Raw genomic sequence first — 25,593 nt, 5'->3', positions numbered from 1 at the left:
CCAATTTTCTGATTGCAAACATGCTGCTCAAGAACTTATCTCTCTCTCCCTTCTGAGAACTCCTCCCATAAAGTTCTATCTCTGCCTTTATCATGTAAAATAAAATTTATGTGCTTGCTGTATATATGAATCAATCCAGTGTTACACCAAGCACTATAGGGTAGGTGGTTTATTTCACCTAACTCCAAAGAAAAACAAGATAGTCCCGGATATCTGTGATAAATGGTTAGTTTGGTCCCTCCAGTAAAAATGAATCAGTAATAAAGCATCTTAAAAGCAGAAGAAAGGAAAAGAGTATGTGAAGGTGAGTTGATTACACCTCCCTTCTCAGGCAAGTGCCACCACCTCCTGAGTCCCTTAGTCATATCACTGACCCTGAGCTGTACAGGCTGAAGTGAGTTGTATGAGTCCCTGTAACTTAACTATGCATTTGAGTATCACAAAATTTACTGCCTCTGGGAGCAATACAAACCAAAGAGCCATTTTATGAACCAAAGATGGAAAGAAATGATTAAGTGATACAGTGAGGAAACCCAAAATAAATACTCATTAATGCTGATAAGTATTACAGTATTTTTTTTTTCATTTGACCTATCTTTCTTTGGAAACCCTTTGCTTCACCATAATTCAAGCTGTGAACGTGGTTAGATCTGGATAGACAACACAAGAAAATCGTATACTGCTGGGGACCAGACAGTCCTCCGCAGTTAGGCACGGAATGATATGAACAATGGTCTACCTTAATGTATCTATGGGGGACATCGCAAGCAGCATGGGTTTGAGTACTGAATTGGCAGTTCCTGTAGTGTGTCTTTTCCCCCCAGTAAAACATTGCAGTCTAGGCAGTAGAGTGGGACCTAATGTTTCTTATGATAATGTTACTCCACTTCACATAGTTTAGCACTGTCATGTGGTTTCTGACTTCTCCCATCATTCTAGACAAAATACTGCAGTAGCTTCCACAATTTCAGCATAATGCCAGAAGCTGACTTAAGAGTTACCTAATCAGTACCATCTCGGTGGGAAGGTAAAACGGCGTTCCCTAGTCATGCTGGCCACATGACAGCGGAAAACTGTCTTCGGAGAGGCGCTGGCTCTATGGCTTGAAAAGTGGGATGAGCGCTGCCCCCTAAAGTCAGACACGACTGGACTGTCAAGGGGAACCTTTACCTTTACCTTTTTAATCAAAGAAAACATAAATAAAAATGCATTTCCATTTGCCTCTGGAAATTATTATTATTATTTAAGAAAATGAAAAGCCAAATCCAAGGGTGAACAGATCAGTTTTGTTATAATACATTTTGTATTCACCAAATGGCAAGTGATCAGGTGATGTTAATGTCTGATACCAGATAATTACAGCAAATGAGTTCAACCATTCATTGTTCAAACTTCATTACAGGATTGTGACTTAGATAATGTAAAATTCATTCACACACATAATTGTTGCAGCATGTTAATCACCTATCTGCCTTGCATTTGGCAGGGAATACTGGATGATTGCCTATGAAATGACAATGATAATGTAAGTGTTTTACTGGTAGTAATGGCTAATTTACTGGGGATTTCTTTTCCTGAGGGATCTAATAAGATTATTTTAATGGTGTTATCTTCCAAACATTACTTCTCTGGGTTCTTCCTTTTGCTCTTCTTTGCAACTAATCAGGATTGTCGTATCCTCGCCAAATATGCCCAGAGGGCAGTGGGTGGACTACAAAAAGAGCTTCCCCTTCTCATGAAGTTTTACATGATCTCAAATCATGTAATCAGCAGTAATCTGCTCTGCATCATGCAGATCATTAACAGTGCTTGGAATAGTAGTACTGAGAAACATCTGTAGAGAGAATGCTACCATACGAACGAATGAACAAACAAATAAATAAATACTAGTAGCCAATGAAACTGTTGTAACAAGGAGGTTATAAGCAGCCTTGAACAGTAGCCTGACTGCAGCCTTTTGAACCAGCTGGAGTTCCCAACAGCTTTTGAAGGCAGTCTCACATAGATTGTGTCACTTGCAGACAGAATTTTTAAATGTAGTTTTTACATGCGGATCCAATACTTTGGCCATCTCATGAGAAGAGAAGACTTCCTGGAAAAGATCCTGATGTTGGGAAACAGTGAAGACAAGAGGAGAAGGGGACGACAGAGGACGAGATGGTTGGACAGTGTCATTGAAGCTACCGACATGAATTTGACCCAACTCTGGGAGGCAGTTGGAGACAGGAGGGCCTGGCGTGCTCTGGTCCATGGGGTCACGAAGAGTTGGACACAACTTGACTAAACAACAGCAACATCTCTTGCTTGGAGTCTGTTGTTATTAAAATCTGCCCTAGGTACATTGACACTAGTGAGAGGCCAAATTTGTTTGTTCTCAGCTGTATAACTAGTTGCAGCTCACTGAGCAGCTTATAACATCTCTGCACAACTGCTAATTGATTAGTTGATTAATTGCTTGAATGATTATTTGTTTTATTTATTATATTTTTATACCATCTTTCAGAGTGGGACTCACAGTGACTTACAAAAAGGTGAAAAACAAAGATAGAAAATCAAAATACATCAGATTTACAAACATTGAAACAGGAATAAAGTCATCAGAATATTGACATTAAAATAAAAATATTAAAATAGTTTATTAAAATTCCTAACAGCAGTAACTTTTATAAATGTTCATGAAGAGAACATTGTTGTGACCAGTCTGGTGTTTTACACTTTTCTTTGTGATCCAAGTTAGTCAATGATTTAAAAAATGATTTCTGAGCCCTTGGTGCCCTGTCATACATGGGTAATTGACTGTGCTTTTGCAGGTTGTGTAGGCCTGGTTTATACAATCTGTCAAATCAAATGACAGATTTTTCGTTACTGGCATGTATTATTTTAAGACTGGAGAGTTCATGTTCTCATAGTTGCTCACAGGTAATATTGCCTGGACACAGATAACTGCCATACTTGAAAGAATATTTAGCGTAAACCCCTTCTCTGATGTAAGGTCTTATTGAGATGAATTGAATAGTCATAATATTTCTCATTCTCTGCAATTTTATGAGTTTTAGCATGCCAGGTTCTCTGCTGAGATTTCTACTAACGTGAGATTTCCAGCTTCCCATAAATAAGATCCTGGTCTCATTTCCCCTTTCCATCTTGTTTTTTGTCCATTATTTTGCACAGGAAACTGTGAAATGTTAACTTTACACTATGAGACTCTCTGTCAAACAACTTGATGCTGGCTCTGGTTCCTAGAGCCCTATGGAACTATATAAAGCTGCAGGAAAGCTGAAGCCTGTGGCTTTAATAAAGGTACTTCATGTTTTAGCACACCAGTCTTCCGGCATGTATTCAACTGGGAACAATAGAGGAGCAAAGGAAGACATTGCAAGATATATATGTATGCAGGTGTACTCAGGAGGCACTAGAGGTGGGGAGATAAAAGCTTCTGCTGATGCCTGAAGCCTTAACATTAGGGATGGTTTTGAGATTTTTCTACCCTCCCCCAGCTCTTTAGCGTGTCGCCTGAAGGGTTTTGCAGAACTGAAAGCTTGCCTGTTGTCTGAGAGTGCTTAATAGAAAAATACAATTACGGCTGAAATTGAAGAATCTTGTGCAGTTTAGCATATTTTATTTCACAAAAATAACCATGAAACTTTTGACATTTTCCATAAGATTTCTCAGGAGGAAAATAATGCTTATATATTTTCCCAGTTTCTCTCCAAGAGTGAGAGACTGTGACATTTACATGCTTTTATATCTGCAAATACACCTCCACGTGATTATTCAAGTGTACCACACACACACACACACACACACACAATTGTAAGTTTAAAACAATAAATAAAATAATGATGTGCAAAGTGCTGTGAGGTAGGAACTGACTTACAGCTCTAAAAGGGTTTTTAAGGTAAGTGATATATTTTAAGAAATGGCTTTACCAGTTCTGTCTCTCCCTCAGTAAGTTTCCATGGCCAAACAGGGATTCCAACACAGGTCCCCTGAGGCCTAGTCCATCACTCTGTCTACTACACCACAGTGCCTATCCATAAACCACACTAGGTAATGTGTTAGCTCAGAATTCATTAGGTTTTAGCTGAAATTTAATTTTACTTCATTACTGTATGATGAATGACTGAATGCTCCTCCTGTATAATCATAGGAAACTCTGAAGCTGACTACACAGGCATTTATCCCATTCTTTATTCTGCTGCAGGCACAGACTGCTTTTAAAGTAGGCAATCGGACAATATCTTTGCTGGCGCAATCTAGTGTGCTCCTACTTGCACCTTTCTGTCCCCTGTTAGGAGTTTCTACTATTATTAGGGGGTGGGGTGGGGCAGGATTGCTCTCTTTTGGTTTGTTTCCAGCATGTGAGTTTGGGAATGAACCAGAAGCCTTCCTCGTTTGATTTGCCAGTGCCGTGAAAAGGCTTAATACAATAGCCACTTCAGAATATTGACTAATTTATCAATTCCTCTGCACCATTGGGGCTGGTTACATTTACATTTGTCTCACAAAAAGCTCTGTTTTAAAAGGAATCAAATTAGAAATCACATGGTAGTCACATGATATTTGGGTCAATATGTGTGTCCTCTTGAGAAAACTTTAAATCTATTTTAAGCTGCATTTTATTTCACTTGAGGGGACTACACTGGCTTTTGGAATTGTTGCATTTGAGATTTTTATTCCCCTGTGCCCACCTACCTTGCCCTCATACTGACCATCCACCCCTGCTGTTGTGGTCAGATGAGAGAGATGAACAGGCGAGGTCTGCTGACAAAGCTGTTTGTCCCTTTAGAAACCTTGGCCGCTTCTGGCCCTTTACGAATGTTCCTGCTGTTCCCTGGGAGGCAGAGAAAAGTAGCATTTATGAGTTGATGTCAGCTGCCTAGTTTCCCAGACAGCCCTGCTGATTTTTACTGAGTTCTCTCTGGCCATTTTTAACTTCTTCCTTGAAAGGCTTCCTGGAGAGGAAAAGGGGGGACAAATAAGGCAAGGAAAGGAAGCTTGTGCACACATATCCCAGGCAAACAGGGTGTCAGGGACTGAAATTGACCAGAGAGGTTGCTTACCAAAGAGGGAAATAACTTACAGCAGGAGGAGAGACAGTGAGAGAAGGATTGGCCACTTCCTCCCCTTCCTCTCAGGCTCCCTACACCCGTACCTCCTTCCTTCCTCCCCCTGGCTGTGGCTCTTGCTGCTGCCATCTTTCCCACCATCTCTGCTGGTTATCCAAAGACACAATTTGCAATGACAGAGGGGTTTACAGATGCAGAAATAAATCAGGTTTCACATGCATGCTAATACTAATGACCCTCTGGTGGAAGAGTATTTTATGTCTTTTTCCAACCAGAAAGCATGCTTCCTTAGACAAAAAATCTGTGCTTCCATTTATGTCATGAAGACACCTTATTTTAAAATGGGTTTTTTTTTTGTTTTTTTAAAGGCAGAATGTGATACAACAGTGGTTCGTATTGTTTGTGAGATGAAGCCCTCAGCAAAGAGGCAGTGGTTGGAGACACAATCAAAACAGCGAAAATCCACTGCATCACTTACTTAAAATTTTTAAAAAATAGTTGCCTTGTCTTCAAGGGCCAGTCAAAAAACTGCCCATTGTAAAATCTTACCTTTAAGAGAGAAATTTGTTAAGTATGTGTATTTGACTTTGTATTAAGCTGTAGGCATGCTGTTGACCAGAGCTTGAAGAGAAGTGTATTAGGTATTTGTATTATGTATACGCACATACCTAATACATACACTCACCTTGTAATATATATACCTAATACCCTTTAAATATTTCTTTCACTTCCTCATCTCCTCAATGGAGACATGGTATGTTAGTGTTGCAATATCCTAAAATGGCTGTCTTCTTAAGCCACTTCACAGTACTGACAAATTGACAGTGGGGTAGCTTGAACCAAATAGGGCTGGTTAGATTCTGTATGCAATTCGAATGGAAGGATAGCACCACATTTTATTTATTTATTTATTTAACTTATATGCCGCCCACACTACCCAAAGGTCTCTGGGCAGCTTACAACATTTAAAATACAATAAACAGACAAATAATTAAAAGGCAATTGAAATATATACTCTAAAAATTGCCATCAGGACCCACAGTTGCTATTATTTCAATTAAAAGCCTTCTGGAACAGGAAGGTTTTGACCTGGCACTGAAATGTCATCACCGTCGGTGCCAGACAAATCTCAGTCGGGAAGGCATTCCATAGTCTGGGGGCAGCTGGCGAAAAAGCCCTTTCTCTACAAGCTGTCCCTCTTACCTCCTTGACGGATGGCTCTTTCAAAAGGGCCCCCTGGCTAGATCTTAACTGCCGGGTAGGTTCCTATGGAAGGAGGCGGTCCTTCAGGTATCCAGGGCCCAAGCCATTTAGGGCTTTATATGTCAAAACAAGCACTTTGAATTGGGCCCGTGCGGCAACTGGTAGGCAATGTAACTTAAACAGAATCGGCTTGATATGTTCCCTAGCAACCCCACCACTCACCAACTGCGCAGCTGGATTCTGAACCAACTGCAGTCGCCGGACCGTTTTCAAAGGGAGCCCCACGTAGAGCACATTGCAGTAATCTATGCGAGATGTTACCAATGCATGTGTAACTGTCATGAGACTCTGCTCATCCAGGTAGGGCCGTAGCTGGAATAATTTCCACAGCTGAAAGAAGGCGCCCTTGGCCACCGAGTCCACCTGGCCTTCCAGTGTTAGACTGGGGTCCGGGAGCACCCCCAAGCTCCCTTAGGGGTAGTGTAGCCCCATTCAGGGCAGGGAAATGGCCCTCCAGCCTGTCCGGTGAAGCACCCACTAACAGCACTTCCGTCTTGTCTGGTTTGAGTTTCAATTTATTAACCCTCATTCAGTCCATTATCAGGTCCAGACAGGAATTCAGCACAGAAACTGCCTCACCTGGATTGGTGGAAAATGAGAGGTAGAGCTGAGTATCGTCAGCATATTGCTGACTCCTCAGCCCAAACCTCCTTATGACCTCCCCCAGCAGTTTCATGTAGATGTCAACCAGCGTGGGGGACAGTATCAAGCCCTGAGGAACCCCATGACATAAATGCCATTGGGCAGAGCAACTGTCCCCCAGCACCACCCTCTGGACACAGTCAGCCAGGAAAGAGCGGAACCACTGTAAAGTGGTGCCCGAAACTCCCAACCCAGTCAGCCTATCCAGAAGGACATCATGGTTGATGGTGTCGCAAGCCACTGAGAGGTCCAAGAATATCAACAGGGTCACACTCCCCCTGTCTCTCTCCCGGCAAAGGTCATTGTACAGGGCGACCAAGGCAGTCTCCGTACCAAATCCTGGCCTGAAACCCGATTGAAATGGATCTAGAAAATTCGTTTCATCCAGCAGCACCTGGAGTTGCCCAGCCACAACCCGCTCCAACACTTTGCCCAAGTAAGGGTGGTTTGCTACTGGTCAGTAGTTAACCACCAGCCTTGGGTCCAGGTTAGACTTTTTAAGGAGTGGATGAATTACCACCTCTTTCAAGGTGGTAGGGACCACTCCCTCTCTCAAAGAGGCGTGCATAGCCTCCTGGACCCAAGTGTGAATCCCCTTGGCAGATCTTCCAATTAGCCAAGATGGGCAAGGAGCGAGTGGAGTGGTGGTAGAATGGACAGATCCAAGCACCCTGTCCACATCCTCAGGTCTCAACAATTGAAACTCATCCATTAATACTTGACCTAAGCATGGCACACTGGACACATCCTCTGATTCTGCAGTAACGGTGGAGTCCAACCCACTGCGAATCTGAGTGATTTTCCCCTCAAAATGAACAGCAAACTCATCACAGCGAGCTGATGAGCAGTTTGGGACCTCCAGCAGATTTCCCGGTTGAAGAAGATCCTAGATCACCCGAAACAGCTCTGCTGGACGACATTCTGAGGAAGCAATACAGCTAGAGAAATATTGCCATTTCGCCATGATTGCCACGAAATAGGCCCGATAATGGGCTCTAAGTCATTTTCGATTGGACTCCCAGTGGGATTTCCTCCACCTGCACTCCAGCCGTCTCCCTCTCACTTCATTGCCCGCAGTTCAAAAGTATACAGTGGACCCTCGACTTACAGATGGCTCCACTTACAGACTTTTCAAGTTACAGACTTCTCTGGCCGCAAAATTTAGGTTCGGCTTGCAGCCGGAGAATCGACCTACAGACCAGAAAAAAATGGATCGAAAATGGCCGGTTACAGAGTAATCGGTTTTCAGTGCATTGTAGGTCAATGGAGCCTCGACCTGCAGACTCTTCGACCTGCAGCCACCATTCCAATACAGATTAATTCCGTAAGTTGAGAGTCCACTGTACCAAGGAGCTGTCTGGGCTCTGTGTGCAGGGAGAGGGTGCTTAGGCGCAATCGTATCAACTGCCCGGGTCATCTCCCTATTCCATAAAGTGACCTGAGCTTCGACAGGAGCGCAGACCATATCAGACAGATAATCCCCCAGAGCATTCAGGAAACTATCTGGATCCATTAGTCTCCGAGGGCAGATCATCTTAGCTAATAGACTAAACTTGACCAGGAAGTGGTCTGACCATGACAATGGGGTCACAACCAGCCCCTCCACATCCAAACCACCACCTTCTAGTCCCGTTGAGAAAACCAGGTCCAAGGTATGGCCCTTCTCATGTGTCGAGCCGATGACACATTGAGAGAGCCCCATGGTTGTCATGGCGGCCATGAAATCCTGAGCCACCCCAGTCAAGGCAGCCTCGGCATGAATTTTGAGGTCCCCCAGCACCAACAGCCTGGAAGTCCTTAACACCAGGTCTGAGACTACCTCCGTCAGCTCAGGCAGGGAGACTGTTGGTATGCAGCAGGTTGGGTGGTACACCAACACAATCCTTAATCTGTCTCGCAAGCCCAACACACAATACACGCCCTCAAGACCTCCTCTCAAAGGGATAGGAAGCCTGGTCAAGGAGATAGAACTCCTATAGACTATAGCAACCCCCCCTCCCCGACCCTCCAAGTGACATTGGTGCTGGACCGAGTACCCAGGCAGACACAGCTGGGAGAGGGGAACGCCACCCTCCTCTCCCACCCAGGTCTCAGTCATGCACACCAGGTCAGCACCCTCACCCAGAATTGCAACATGGATGAGGGCAGTCTTATTTTGTACTGACCTGGCATTCATCAACAGCACTGTGTGGCTCAAGGGTTTGCTGATATGGTCTCCCGATACCATCTGATTGGGGTTAGGACTAGAAGAGGGGAGAGATGTAAGATATCTAACCTCTCTTCTCCTACGTGGGCATGTTCTACCCCCACCGCCATTGCTTCCCCTACCCAGAACCACCTCAAGGGCTGCCCCCTCCAACGCCCTCCCCCTTCCTGTTCCCTCAAATCCACTGTGGGTCTCTCTTAATTGATGACAATTAATAATCACATTTTAAAAATAAATAAAAAATAAAACCCTTCTAAAGCCCCTTCTCTCCCCCCCCCCCACCAGCCATGTGGCTGATGTTGAGAGGGGGTGAGGCAGCCAGGACAAGCAGGTCCCAGTCCTGCAAAAGCAGAGGGAGACTGAGCCAGCTCCCTTGGAAAGGAGTTGGCAGCCGGCAGGAGCCCAACCACAGTCCCCCTGTCTCTTACACAGTGAGCTGTGGCCGGCAGAGAGTCTTCATCTCCCCAGAGTGCAGGAACGCTGGTCCAAATTACATATTAGACCTCCTAGTGACCTTGTTTAGCACTCCAACCCATCTATATAAATGACTCTTCTGCTGATGCTAGTATTGTTGGAAAATTGGTTAAACACTGTGAGGAGAAGCAGTGCCTCCTCATTAAGAGCACCTATCCTCAGAAACCTGCTTCTCATGGGAGCCTAACAACCCCCCTCATTTCTAGTTTCTAGACAGATGAACAAATGTGTGTCTTTGACTTAGCCAAATTATGTTAAAATGAAGATGCATAAAATTAATATATCGGCACACAAGCCAGGGCAGTTCAGGAAGAAGGAAGAAGGCAGTCAGAAAGGAGAAGGGTGTTGTAAGCTGGCATGTCAGTGCAGTTCCAGCCAACTTGAGCTTTCTTTGCAGTTGAAAATACTCCTGATTTTCATTGACATTTGAACAATGAACCCGAAAGATCTTTTGCAGGCAACAAATCTGTCCTCCACCATTAAAGTTAATAGATGTGGACACATGGAAAGGAAATAAGAGGCTCACAGGCAGGATTTGTGGTGACCTGTGTCCTTTGAATCAACTCTGGCTGTTTCATTCTGTGCTTACTATCTGGGGGGGGGGGGGACCCAACATTCTGCAGTCAAGTCCTTTTACTGGTGGAAAGGAATTGTCTCCATTCTTGTTACAGTTTCCACAATCACTGCGCAATACCTCCACCAACATTTGCCTTCCAATACACAAGTGGAAACAGTCCTTTTGAAGGCATTAGCAGCACATCTCAGTGGTGGTGTCCTGTTGAACTATTGAGCTGCAGCTATACCAGCATGAATATCTCTGTGTGTGCACAGTATGTTTGTACAGACATGTCTGCGTGCAGCACACAGACACACGCACACACACACACACACACACACACACACACACGTTTTGTGCGCTGTGGAACAAAAAGTTTTAAATTATCCTCTGTCATGTTCATCTGGAGTTATAGAAATTTTCTTAACATTTAAAATGGGGGGAGCAGTATATAGTTCTGTGATAATTCCTTTTATGGTATTCAAAGTGAGGAAAAGAAGATTTGAAAAACTGATAATAGCAGTCAGCCTTCTTTTTCTTTCTCCTCAGGTCTTATTTTGATTCTAATTTAATTATCATAATTTAAACATTGTTTTATTCATGATCAAGCAAAGGCATCTGAGCAGCTTTCAGCCTACAATATGAAAATTTGCAATAAATTTTGAAAATATCTTCCGCTCTTGCTCCTCAGTGTCATACAATAGTCTTCATTAGAGGTGGGCACGAACCGCTGCTTTGGTGGTTCATGCAGGTCCAGTTGGCAGCGACACAGCTATTCCATGGGCTGGTGCCATGCCCCCTCCAGCTGGCACCCCCTCAGAAGGAGCGCCGTTTTTCCTATAGTTGGTTTTGCTGCAGTCAAAAGAAGGCCTATTAAAGTTTTGTATGAAATAGATTCCTTTTTCTCCAGAGAAAGAGTAAGAAGTGCTAATTCTGGAGATTTATCAATCGACTGGTTTGTAATTTTATTTATTTCATTAAACACTTCTTCTCAAAATTGGTCTAGCTTTTTGCAATACCACCAAAGGTGCTGAAAGAATCCCTTACACTTAGAGCCTCTCCAACACATTGGTGACGTTGCTGGATTAATATGTGAAAGCCAAAGTGGGGTCAAATACCATTTTTGGAGTATTTTCAATGCAGCCTCCCTGGCTGTGATAGAGACACCTTTGTATGGGAATTTTGTAAAACATTCCTGACCATTTCTCTTCATTGATTTTAGTATTCCAATCATGTTCCCATATCTTCCACAACCCTGCTGATGATCCTTGATCTACCTCAATCAGCAACAAAAAAAGTGTTGATACTGCTCCTTCATTTGATGCAGCTAGAGAGAGAAGATTTTCAAAAGAAATGAGGCATCTTCTGGCTTGTTTCACAGTGTTGGCCTGTCTAATAAAATTACTTATTTGATACCAGGTTAGCCATGATATGCCCCACTCTCTGAAATGGTCCCTCCAAAAATCCCTAAGAAGAGGTTGTTGATTGGTATAAAACTGCATTAACCTAATAAGACCAATCTTTTCAAAAACTGTGGGAGTTAAATATCTCGTGATCTGTGAGAGACCTGGAAGATCCTCCTATTTTTAGGGCCAGAAAAGATAAGGTAATGTGAATGTCTTCTGAAACTCTGGAATCACTTCATTTTTTTTCATGTGTTGCAGAAAGTCCTGGCCTCCAGAGCCACATTCTTGTTAGAATCAGAATTCTTGATGTCAATGATAACCCTCCAGAGCTGGCTGAAGACTATGATGTGGTTGTCTGTGAGAATGCAAAACCGAACCAGGTAATCTGCTAATCACATTCTTAATGTAAAAGCAGTTCAGTTACAATTATTACTGTTTCAGAGAGAAAAATTTGTATTTTATACCTTTGCATGTACACATGAACGCACACAGATCTATAATTGTCACCTTGAGTAGAACATATTTTTATTCAGAGCAGCTGAGGAAATTAAAAGCTGAAATGTCATGCTGTAATATTAAAATATTTTAATCACTTCAGGATAAACAAATAAAGATATAGATAGAAGCATGTGATTAGTAACAGTTGTGTGCTGTCACATCAGTTCTGATATATGGTTACTCTTCTCTGGGTTTTCTAAGTATAGAGGACCTAAAAATGGTTTAACATCCTCTTTTTCTGAATGTGCTCTGGGCTGTGCAGCTTGTCCAAGGCCACAGGAGGCACAGTGGGGGATCGAACTCTTGACTTGTGGTTCTGCAGACAGTTTCTCCAAATCAGTGAGCTATCTAGCCAGCATCTAGAAGCATAGATATAGGTAAATAAATACATTTGTCTGTATACACATGCATGCACACACATCCAAATTCCACTCACTGTTCATCCTGGAAAAAGAAGCTTGCAGGACAGTTGACCATTAAAAAAAGAAGAAGAGTACTAATAACACAGTAAAACAAGAACAACGCAATCAAAATCAAATGAGAGGTATAAACATTAGCAGCATAAAAACTTTCAGCATACAAAGATTTTCTTAAAGAATGTATACAATCCAGTATCCTTATTCTGCTCAGTAAGGGCCTGGCAAGGAGCTACCACAGTGGAAGAAACTTTACTTCTCATACTTACCAGTATAGATTCTTCATCTGGCTATTGTATTTATCATTCAACTGGAAGTGTAAAACTATGCTCCCTTTCAGTCATCATGATGCTAGGACAGATCAGGTATCGGGGAAGAATTAATCATAGACTCCATGTAGGAACAAAACTTTTTACATTCTTACATCCCGTCATATGATTGGAGAACTGGGCTGTGGTGTGCCACACACTGACCACCTGTCATTTTTGCACAATACATCGGTAATATGCCCTTTCCACAACAGATTCTTCTTCTCTATCACTGTTACATCATTTTTGTTGTTAAAAGGGGGCAGGTACAGTTCACACCTCAAAGCAGACAAGAAGCTGCTATATGGAACTTAAACTCTTGCCCTGTGATGGAAGAGAAATTGTTAGTATAATAGCCAGTATTGTATCTGGAGCATAAGAAAAATCATGTAAGTGTTCCCCTGTTCCTGCAGCCTCCCTGGCCAGGCAACTACTCATGCAATGAGTTGTGCATTCATCAGAAAGGTGGACATGCAAAGGGGAAGAAATGCTTAATTGATCACTCTTCAGTTATTACATAATCCATCAGAGTACAGATCAAAAGATTTAATAAGTGTGCAGTTTTGAAATGTTTTTCATGAAGTTTTAAGTTGTCTTGAGCACTAGTTTCAGTGAAAAGGCAGAATAAAAATGCACTGCATAATAGAGAGTATCCCAAACTTTTAAAGAAGTTGCTCTCTTTAATTTGGAATGTTAGAATTCAAATTATTTCATTAGCGATATCACAGTAATATTTATGCCAGAATTCTTTGAGGTAATGCAAATGTAATAGCCTGACTTCATTCTCACTCATTTCATAATTCCCTTTAATTAATTCCCTGAGTGTAACAGATTGAGAATTCTTCAGACTGCAGCCCGAACCTCATGTTTCTCTGAGATGGTGGAAAAAATAGAACTACAAGCCCCAAAATATCTCTGCCAAAATGCCCACTGAACAAGGAAACAGCCTGGATGCCAAATTCCTCTTTCTCAGTCATATAGGTTGTCTTGGCACACCAAGACACCTCAAACAAGGAATTTTAAAGCCCATAAGATTCTTTGCCCCAAACTGAAAGCAAGACAAATGCCCCCCCTGCATTTGTAACTTGCATAAAATGTCTGCATTGTTTCATTAGGAATGAAAACATACATATGCATATACACAGTGAGTATAAAGAACTGGCTAATTGTTGAGAAACATGCACACAACCCACCCAGTGCTTCAGACATTTAAACAAAGCAGCAGCAATCCTAGTTTGGGAAAGTTTGTGCAATTCACAAGGTTTGTGCAATTAGGCAAATCTTGCCCTCTGGGGCAAAAATGAGCAAATTTTGTTCCTAGAGGAACAATTTTACAAAAAGCTGTTTTTGCTGATACAGAATTGCCAAGAAATTCATGTTCTAGGGAACAACTAATATTTTTGTTTTCAAAAGAGGAATGGGAACTGTGTAGTTCGATATGCTACTATGAAAAACTGGGACTATTCATGGTGAATGCATGTGGTCTTAGATGTGTAGGTTTTTAATTGTAAGCCAGCAACCTGCAGAGGTGGAGATTTTATTCTCTCAAGACTTACGTTTTATTTCCTGGTGCTGAAATGGTATCTTAGAACAGTTTGTCTCCATACATGTATGGGACAAAACAAACTGCATAGTTGCTGTGCCTTTGCTTATTCTGCAGTTCCGCAGTGAGTTACAATCAGGGAAAAAAGCATAAGCACCAATGTGAATCTCTTTCTGATTTAATAGTTGTGCCAGGAAAATGCATATATAGGGGGAAACTATCCCTGTCAACTGCAATCGCACTGAATCAACTATGTTGGCTCTAGTGCAGTGATTCTTGTGAGTGCCATTGCAGCATTAGTATGAAAGTACTATTCATTTAAGTGGGAAGGCTGTACTTTCCTTCCTTATCCAATGCCCCAAATTTGTCTGGTACAGTCGTGCCTCGCTTTACGATTGCCCCACATTACGACAAAACCGCATTACAACGATCTTTTTGTGATCGTAATTGCGATTGCAAAACGATGGTCTAAATGGGTTTTTTTCGCTTTGCGATGATCGGTTCCCTACTTCGGGAACTGATTCTTCGCAAAACGACTATTTTAAAACAGCTGATCAGCTGTTTCAAAATGGCCACCGGGTAAACAAAATGGCTCCCTGTTGTTTTCTGGGATGGATTCCTCATAAGACAGGCAGCGAAAACGGCTGCCCTATGGAGGATCTTCGCTGGATGGTGAGTTTTGACTCCATTGGAATGCATTGAAGGGGTTTCAGTGTGTTTCAATGGGGTTTTTTTGGCTTTACAATGTTTTCGCTTAACGGCGATTTAGGCACCACTGTACACGAAATGCTAACTGCTAGAATTGATTCCTATGGTTTTCATTGCACACAAAGGTGTTCAAAATGATAATTCAGTAAAACTATTGTGGCCTCTTCCCAGATTCCTCAGATATTTTACTGAAACACACAAATATATTTCAATGTGAAAATTTCACACTTATGAGCTGATAGATTCATAGGTGCATCATGGCAACAGCTGTGAATACTTATTATGAAAGAAAGCTGAGATGATGTGATCTTGCTGATGTCTGTCAATATTTAATTTCCAGTTCAGAGTCCATCACATCCACTATTCCATTTTCTTTCCAGGTTATTCAGACAATCACTGCAACTGACAAAGATGATTTTATAGATGGACAAACATTCCATTTTTCTCTGGATGACAGTTTTCCATTGAATCCCAACTTCACACTAAAGGACAATGAAGGTAACTAAAATACATTGCTGTAAGGCCAAGGAGGGTTCTGTGTTTGGGATGTCTCATAGAACACAATATCTGATGAGATGCAGGTGATGGGTATAAATAGGGCCACACTGTATTATATCAACATGCCATAACTTATGGCTTAGAAACCAGGGGCCTGTGGTAGTGTGGTATCTGGTTTGATGCCAAAGTTCTCACAGGAGCCCCTCACCAACCTATACGGGCGAGTCCCACACCCCGTTGTCATGCTGTCACTAAGACAGCATGACCCCGGCCAGCAAAATATCAAGCCTCCACCCCAGGCATGCAAGCCCCCTTAGTTTGGCAGCCCTCAGTCCAGGAACAGCCCCAGTAGGTCTTTCTTCCCAGCACCGTAACCTCACAATCTGCAGCGCCAAAAGTTCAGACCTGCTATGCACTGTTTGAACTTGATGGTTCAAACGATTCAATTTCCTTCCGCACTACCCGACGTGTGACCAAACATAAGAACAATTTAATAGCAATGGAACCTGTGGGTGATCATGGAACAAAGGAAGGCTAATTGTCTTAGAGAAAGAACAAAGGAGTTGACAGCATGGATGTTCGAGCCAGCAGAGCCTACGGGCAAAGCCCTGAGAGCTCTTTTATTTACTTAGCATGATCATATAGTATGTTCATAGAATTCAGATAGGATACTAGTTACCTAATCGTAACCAGGATTGGCTAAAATAACCCTTTGATCTTATGCTCTACCTCTAAGCGAAAGGGCAAAATAAGGGGTTACCCCACCTGCTGGCAGCTGCAGCTTCCTGCCAGGAGTTCATGCACGTCACTGGAACAGAATGCAGCTACAACCTTCAAGCTGAAGATTCCCATAGGAACTATATTAACCACATGCCAGTGTGGGATAGCCAAAAAATCCCTGTGACTATTTCAACCAATTGAGTAGCGGGTCAAAAATTCCTATCCGGCTCCCAATAGGACAACCAGTCAGACTCACACTGGATATTGTGCGAGCAGATGGGACGCAAGTACTGCTTGAACTCCATGGGCACTCACTGATTCAGTTTCCTTCTGCACTACCCGCCATGGAATGGGCAAGCTTACAATGCTCCATTGCCCCCATAGAGCCAAAAATTTTGGCACGCAGGCTCCCTATCCCTCAAGAAAATCTCTAAACCAGCCTCAGATAAATGAACCCATCACCTCTATAAAGCTCCGGTCGGTCCAATCGGATCTCTGAGTATCCTATTACTAATCTTAAGCCACTAACCATTGCTCTGCAAACTTCCTTATTAACTTTCCTACATGCTCTATTTAATCAACTAGCATTGCAGTCTGCTTTCCAACTATGCCGAGGAATAATCGTAGACCAAATTATTCTTGAAAATAGGAACTTTGCCTTCCAGGTCCTCAAATCAGCCAGAATGTCCAGCACAAGGGATTTTCAGTTCTCCTGGCCAAGTAATTACCTCCCAGATGAACCAACAACACACCTGGGGGTACACCAGCTGCCACTGCATGTGCTATGACCCTCTGACCCAGCAACAGGATCCCCAGTGGCCATTTGGGTCACTCTGCATCTGAAAGAAAGAGACAAAGAGCCTGGCAGCAGCCTACAGCTGTGGCAAGTCCCGCACATAAAGTTTGTATCTATGGGAGGACCATCTCCCCACCTTCCTGCCCTCCTCTGGACCATAACCTAGCATGGCGGCAGTAGATGCTGCCCCAGTGCAAAATGAGTGGGTTCCAAAGCACCATCCAGCCATACCCACTTGTTCCAAAGCAACTCCAGTTACCTCCCAAAATTGGTATTTTGTCAATGGGGTGCCTTCACTGTGACAAAATAAGTAGCCCTGATCTTCTCCCCTTTTCTTAAGGTGATCCTCTAGTGCCCTAACTAGGCATATTTCTAAAATGGAGCAAGTCCCTCGTGAGATAAAGGCTCCTTTCCCTAATTGATCTGTTTTAGCTCTCCGGATATGTAATTGTAGCCTGTCTTTGCCCATTGTGACATCTGCAAGTTGGAACGTCATTTGTGATGTGTCATGCTTGCCAGTTGCCACAACCTCACTAATATGTAATGCTAAAAAGTGTCAAAAGTGTTGCTGCCTGAAAGAGGGAAGCCTCGTACATCTCACTACAAATGCTGCCCCATGATTCACCAACCCTTATCAGTATGGCTGGAGAAAAAGGGGACTTATCATTGGGCATTCTAATTCTTTCCATATTCCATCCTTCAATCATCTTATGAATTCTAAAGTCCCCTGTGGAATCAGCTACTCCAAGGGGCTTAGCCTGGAATGCCAACACTGACATCTTGCCCTGAATAGAGCTGGGTGCCATGCCCTTTCGAAAAAAGAAAAACGCTAAATTGTTGTAGATGATCAATTGATATAGGCCACAAAAAGAAAATCCTTTGCACCACAAAAAAGAAAATCATCTAAATAATGGACCATGCAAGCCTCGAAAGAGGCTGAGCTCCCCCCGGGTAACTGTGAGAATAGCGTGTCTTGCGCTATCCCGAGGGGAGGGCAAAGGAGCTCCGCTCGGCGACAAGCACAGGCAGAGCTGACATTCTCAAACCAAAGACAGAATGATAAGGAAAAAGCAAAATAGGTGCATTATGTTACATTTGTTACATTTTACATACTTTAATAGAACATTAAACAGTGAAATGTGGCATTAACTCACTTTCAATATAAAAATCTATTCACTAAAGTGGCAATTTTATAATAGTACCTAATAATAATTTATGATGATTGACAAAACATGTTTGAATGTTGCATTTTAAGATCCAGCTTCTGTTGACATTAGCTACATCTCCAAATAAGGGTATGAATATATAACCCCCCTCCAGTTGCAATGAATGTTTTTTTTTTCCATTATTGCTTGCCCTTTGAAAGGGTTTTGAGAGATCTGATGGGGCTGCAGGATTCAATGAGAAGCACCAGCCTTTCTCCCATCCATCATCACTTTCATCATTTGAAAGTAATTATCTGAAGAGAAAGAGAGACTGCTATCCATGAAGCCTTGCTACATGGGCCAAAACTTCTAAAAAATGGGGTTTTGGCTCACAGGAAAAGCCTGCCTGGATAGAACAGATTTCCCAGATAATTGTTTTTGCATAATAAAAGCAATGATAGAGGATGTGAGGTTGTGCATCATGTGTAGATTGTGCACACTTCTGTCATGATCAAATAGGGCTTACATGGTATCTGACTGTGTTTTTTCATTAGTAGAATAGACATTACAGAGAACAGATTGCCTATCCCTCTTGCATTCTCCACTCGCCATACCCCAAATCTCTCCCAGAAGATTAGAAAACCTCTAAAGCAGGTTTGAGAAGAAACAGGGATGTAGCGGGATAGAAAAGAAAGGGATGTTCCACTGAATCATAGAAAGCTGCTTCAGCCATATGGGATGTTCCCTGCTGGGCACAATTTTGTGCATTTTCAGATATGTATGTTGATTGATGTGCTAAAAAAATGTGTAGGATTTTAATATTTCTTGAAAAATAACACAAACTTGCACAAAACCCTAAACACTAAATATGAACGTACATCACTCATGAAGGATGCTGCAGCCATTCTGGTGACATTTATGATTAAAGACAGGAGATGATATTTATGCTTGGATCTTGTGTGTGTTCTAGGTTTGTTTGTTCTGGTGAGTCTTGCCCGTTGAAGGTTCAGTCTGTCTTTCTGTGGTCGCACAGTCAGAACTAATTAGCCATTAACAATCTCAGTGAAATTCCTTATGACAGGGCGGGGAGATGGCATGACACAAGAGCAGTATACAAGGAAAAATGCAAGAGTCTTTTGGTTCTTTTAAGACTAAAACATTTATTTTAGCAAGCATGTTTGGAGTGTACAATATACTCCTCCAGAGTACACTGTTCAGGCTGTCTGCACTGAGATCAGGGATGATTAAATGCTTTGGAAGAAAAATGGGTGGGGAGAATTCACTAAGGCAGCTGAGGAATTTCTTACTCTTTTGGAAATACACTGCAACTGCCTGTGTTGCCATTTGGTTTAGCACATGAAGTGCTGCTATAGCAGTGTTCCATTAGCCAGAGAGGTTGAGGGATGAAAAAAATAGAAGGAAATCTCCCTTCCACTGTCACCAGAAAAGACGTATATCTATATTCCACCTATCCTCCAAAACATGTCAATATTTAAATAAATGCATAGATAAATAAACAGCAGCAACAACAACATGACAGCAGTATCTGGTTCTCACAGAAAAGGAAGGGTGTGTTTTAATGCTCTTGTTTTTCTTTTACAATCTCGCCAAAGTCCTTCAGTACCTTGATGAGCAAAAGAAGTTCCAATTGTTTTAAATGTTCCCAACCATTTTCAGAAATTAACGAACAAACGAGCATAGCAATACTAGAAGAACATTGTGAAAAGAGTAGCAGACTTGCCTGGGAAAAAAAGTTCTCTCCGGATCATTAATGAGTATAACAGTGAGTTGAATCAAAATATATGTTTTCAGAAGGAGGAGACAGAAGCTAACTTTCCCACACTGTTTTCCATCAGCCCTTAGAGTCTACTAGAAATTCTCCCTTGTTGGGAATTTCTTGAGTGGAGTGGGTTGTGGGGAGAAGGGCTGACTTGGTGAATGAGACATCTCTTGTCCTACTCAAGGAAATGTTGTGGCCTATCTTTCAAGAACTTGCTTTTCCTCATCATCCATCCAACAAGCTACAATCTACTCCACTCAGCAGCATGTCCTGAAAATATTTTTTTTGGAATGGCTTTGGAGTCTCTTGGAAATAAGAAAAGATGTGAGGGTCTTTTTTCCCCCACATGCCTAATTCTGTGGGTTGATACCTCCTGTACCTGTGGATCCAACCTAATATTTCTCACTCTTATAAATGCACGTAAAAAAATGGGCAAGATAAATTACCAACTCTCAGTTGAGCAAATGTTACACAAACAAATGTGAAGATATACATCTCTGTGTGTACATTTTTAATCACAATGTCTTCGAAAGCTGAAACCAGTTAAACACCTAACACAAGCAGAGCTGATCAAACTTAAACTCTGTATAAAAGAAAAATGTGTGTTACAATGGATAGAGTCATGGACTAGGAGACCTGGGTTCAGTTTCCTGGCCCTGCCCTGGAATCTCACGGGGTGTGTGTGTTGGAACTGGTAAAACCATTCCTTAAATACTTCATTTACCTTAGAAGCCCTGTTAGTTTCACTAGGAGTCAGTTCTGACTTGACTGCACATAGTAAGAACAAAAGAAAAATAGAACAGAAAACAGGTTTTCTCTTATCCTCTTGTGTTGGCGTTTTGTGGTAATATGTAGAAAAACCCTTGGATTTTGAACAATACATGAATGATTAGGCTCCAAAGTGGTCTAGCATTCTATCATTGCAGAATGTCTTTGACTGGCAGGTGATTCAGCAGCCCAGGTCTTTCGGAAAAACAGTCACTGTGGCTTGCATATTCTGGAAGGTTGCCCATTTAAAGCAAAACAAAACAATGAGGGACCCTATATTTTTCAGTATCTGTGATTTGTGTGAATTTCCAAGATTTTACAAAGCTTTCCAGATTTACAACAGTTGTCTTTTATCTCGGAACTTGGATGTGTTGTACTATTGTTTCCAGGATACCCAGCTAGCCTGACCATGCTGGCTGAGTTATTTGGTCAGTTGCCATCCAAAAAAAAGTAAGGTTGCCAAGCTCTGTTGCATCCTTTCCATTTATATGCTTTTCATTTCCACCCCCAGCTTGTAGTTCCGCTTTCAGAATATTCTTTTTCTCCTTAGCTTTTATCTGCTTCTTTGTTACATACCTGCACTCGTATTTCAGTTGTTCACTGCCCTTCTTCCTTGGCAGCTTTGCAGATAATCTTCTGTGCTTAAGTTCCTCTATCATTACTGGATGGCTCCTCATACCTTCTTTGTGAATTTAAACCTTCTTCCACTCAGGCTCACTTGTTTATCTCCTCCACAGCATGGCTCTCTGTTTTTGTAACTGCATTTTTGTCAAGGTTGCTGTACTCAGTACATTGGATCACTCGTGTTTTTTTTTTTTTTTTTTTTGTTAGATTTATGTCAAGCAGAGTGAGAAGGAGGTTATACTTTCCTGATCAGATGTAAAAGGAATACCTGGTGTATCAGCCCAGATAAATTCCTACAGCAACAGAATTACTGGAGCATCTTATCAAATATAGTTTTATTCTCAGGAGTGTATCTTCTTGTAATAGGTTCCCATGAGGCAAAACACAACTGCATCTATTTACCCTCTTATATTTGGAAGATAAAAAAGAACTTCAAGAATCTGATGTTGGGATCTAATGGATTCTCATTTAAGCCATATTAACATAATAAAATCCCTTAAGCAAAAGCCTATTTAGACCAACATTTTGTTTCATACATTAGAAAAGGAAATACTTCGGGGAAGCCTTCAAGCAGACATAAATGCCAAACTGCGGTTTCACTGGTCTTCCCAGAAGTTCATATGCAGAGGAATAAATTTCTGTTTCTGGAGGCAAACATGCAATCGTTATGTCTAGTAACCATTCATAGCCTTATCTGCCATAATTTGTCAGTCTTCCATTACCTCTTCAAAGGGTCAAAGCAGATTATATATATTCCTTCTGTGGTTTGCAGAGGCGTTCTCACAAGTGGAGAAAGATTGATGATTGTTTTAACATCTGATTTTCCTCCCCATTGATTATTGCAATGTACCCTTCATTTGGAAAACTGATAAATGTTGTTTCTACTATAAATGCTTATAATATAGCTTCTTCCCCGTTAGTCTTATGGCAGGTATCAAGAATGGTGGTGGTGTGACCAGTACAGGAAAAAATCTGAAGGTTCAACCTCCAAATTTCCCAGAAGTTTTATTTTCCCAGGAAAGAATTTTCTCCACCCCACTCCGGCTTATTCTTGGAGCCCATTAGAATTTTTTCAGTGGTGTTTTTAAGTTTGAAGGTGTCATGGGGCTCCATTTTTTCTCTCTTTCTATTCCACAACTCTCCATTACCTCAGAACTTCCACAGCTTTCCATGCTTCCTCATTTGAAAAAAAGCTCCTTGGAAACTGTTATGACCTCTTACCTCCCAGTAAAATGAGGGAAGTTGAGGAAAAAAAACGTCTGTACTATGATGGGTGGAAATGATAGGACACATTCACAAATATACTCAAGAATTCTGAACTACATCTGTGAGAACTTCTTGGAAATTGTTCCTCATGTCTGATGGAATAAAAAATGTTTGAAATTTTCCAAGGAGAGACTTTCAACACAGTGCCTGTAACTGATCTTCAATATGGATGCAACTCCTTGCTTATCAATCTTATATAAGTCTGTGAAATAGCAAACTTTTTATCCTACACAATAGTGAGATATTTTGTCCTGCTATCACTCCGAGGCCTCACAGTGGTGAAAATATTTTGCACAATTGCACAAAGCTGCAGTGGGCTGCTTGTTGCTTGGGCTTTTAATAATTAGTATCACAATAGGACATTTGCATCCTTTTATACAATTATCAGTTCTTCTTTGGTTGTTCTGTGTGTGCTATGACAATAGCTTTTCACAGAAAAAAATCCAAACAAACAAAGCTGTGTGGTCCTTACACAATACAGAAACAAGGGCAGGTGGTTCCATTATTAGACCACTCTTTTTTTTTAAATGCTGACTTTTGACATACCCTAGTCTTCCGCAGGATATGCACCAATATACTGTGAATAGTGAAAAAGTCACAGTGGATGTCTGTGCCAGATCTGGTTTTTAAAGTCAAGTTACAGAAAGCAGGCAACATGGACAAATTCGGAGTGTACGTTTCACATTCTCTGCCTTGGTTGGATGATCTGTCCCAATTTATCAAACAAAGGGTTTTGCACAAAGATACTTTGCACAAATGATGTAGACCTAGATGGAGTATGGATAATTTCTCTCAGTGTCACGCTGCGGGCAGGAAATTCTGTAGCACTTGAAAATTCCTCGTTGTCTTGTTGTGTCAAGAGAATCTTAATCAACAAGGTTGAGGAATTTAGCAAGCCTGGAATGTCTGCTTAGAATGTCAGTCTGTTTCCTTAATATTGAGCTTGAAAATTAATTCACTATTTTTGAGGTAGTTCCAACAATCTTTCATTGGTTTTAGGGATGGTTACTTTTTATAGGAACCATGGGCATTCTGAAAAGCAGAGCTCCTCTTTTGTATGAATTCTTGCCAGTCTGCACATCAGATTTTCCGTTTAATGGAAATCTGAGCTAATGAGAAAACCACAGCAGAGGTTAAAACTTGAGGTCTGGAAATTAATTTGCTAGTAAACATTACTTCGTTATTGTTAACAGTTTTAAAAAATAACATGTTTAAGTCATTTGATTAGCATAATTTAATGCCCAGGCATGGACTGCCAGCAAAACTGCTTATACGATTGACCTTACATGGACAGGTGGTTGTTTTATGTTTGTGTGGTTTTTGTTTTTATCAATTGAATTTTGCCTCTGAAATGGAAGGTTGGCTTTGATAGCCCTGCAGTATATGATTTCATTGACAAAGAAAATCCCATCTACTACCAATAACACAAACTTTATAGAAAACCAAAATTTATCTTGTCACGCAAACTGCTTAAGCACATAAACCACTGTTGGAAGTACGTAGAGAACATCAGTGTTTGGAGAAGCTTCTTCTCTTGCATGGCTCTTTCAGATCATAGTGACCAGTTTCCTATACACCCAGAATGTTGGTGGGAAAATCTCACAGTTAAAAAACACAGTCTGGCAAAAATGCTGTTAGAAATCTGGATATGAAGAAAACCAGCCTCTTGAGAAAGATTTCTGAGCTGTTTAAGCTTGCATGATTTGCATAGCTCTCCTAACCAAAGCTAATCATTGTTGGTATATAACTGTGAAGGGCTGTCAGCACCACCTCTCCAGTCAACATCATTTTTCTCTGTATTTCATGCACTGCAAATTAAATAATCTGTCTTTTGATTTCAGAGAGAGTTGTAATACAGTTAGCACTGTTTTATTTTACTGCATACAACAATTTTGCTGCATACAAGAAACTTGTTATACAGAAATATATGTTCTTGAGGGCCATGCAACTTATTCAGGCTTCCTCCTCCTCCTCCTCTTTGGCTTGATGTCAAAAGCTAGTTATTTCAGATTGCTTCAGATGCAGAAAACATTATTCACTATTTCTAATAGGGTTTCAAAAAGTACACTGTCTATACCAGAATGGAAGCCAGTAGTTTTCCTTGCATGGTTTTTGCACGAAGATGATGCATATCTTAGGAAACTGGTTACAGTGACCAGAAATATCTGTGAAGCAGAAGATCTATGACAGATATTATTATTATTATTATTATTATTATTATTATTATTATTATTATTATTATTATTATTATTATTATTATTATTATTATTATTATTATTATTATTATTATTATTATTATTATTATTATTATTATTATTAATTGTATTTATACCCCGCCTATCTAGTCATTTCGACCACTCTAGGCGGCTTACAACATAACAAATTCAAGAAAAATTTACAACAATTAATTAATTAAATGATTTTGCAATGGGAAAAATACAAAATAAATCAAATAAAGAGGAAAAAAAAAGGAAAGAGGACAGGAATTAACTGGAAGGGAAGGCCTGTCTATTCATCCACGTTTTTAGTTGGTTCTTAAAAGTACCCAGCAAAGGTGCAGCGCGAATCTCCGGAGGTAGGTTATTCCAGAGGTGAGGAGCCACCGCCGAGAAGGCCCGGTTTCTAGTTCTTTCCTTCCAGGCCTCCCTCAGCGTCAGGCTCTTCAGCCTCACCTCCTGGCTCGCGTAGGTGACACGGGTAGAGCTAGTTGAGAGTAAGCGTTCCGCCAAGTATCGAGGTCCTAACCCGTTTAGGGCTTTATATGTAAGCATTAACACTTTGAAGTCAATGAGGAAACGGATGGGCAGCCAGTGCAGCATGGCCAGAGTAGGAGAGGTATGTTGATATTTTCTCATTCCAGTAAGGAGTCTGGCCGCCACATTCTGCACCACTTGAAGTTTCCGCATC

At 41.4% G+C, this 25,593-nt stretch overlaps 1 protein-coding gene across 12 annotated transcripts in view; it reads left to right on the top strand.

Annotated features, from left to right (window-relative positions):
• CDH18 (cadherin 18) overlaps positions 1 to 25,593 on the top strand; it is a 787,224-nt gene that overhangs the window by 750,246 nt on the left and 11,385 nt on the right. For all 12 annotated transcript variants that reach the window (XM_072998510.2, XM_078391717.1, XM_078391712.1 and 9 more), the window contains 2 exons: positions 11,875 to 11,996; positions 15,470 to 15,587. In XM_072998510.2, coding sequence (XP_072854611.2) covers positions 11,875 to 11,996; positions 15,470 to 15,587 — 240 coding nt within the window. The remainder of the gene's footprint in view (positions 1 to 11,874; positions 11,997 to 15,469; positions 15,588 to 25,593) is intronic.

The sequence above is a fragment of the Pogona vitticeps genome, chromosome 4 (genome assembly GCF_051106095.1).
Source record: "Pogona vitticeps strain Pit_001003342236 chromosome 4, PviZW2.1, whole genome shotgun sequence".
NCBI classification, from domain to species: domain Eukaryota; kingdom Metazoa; phylum Chordata; class Lepidosauria; order Squamata; family Agamidae; genus Pogona; species Pogona vitticeps.
Note: the sequence above shows the minus strand (reverse complement) of the source record. Positions and strands in the feature narration are given on the sequence as shown.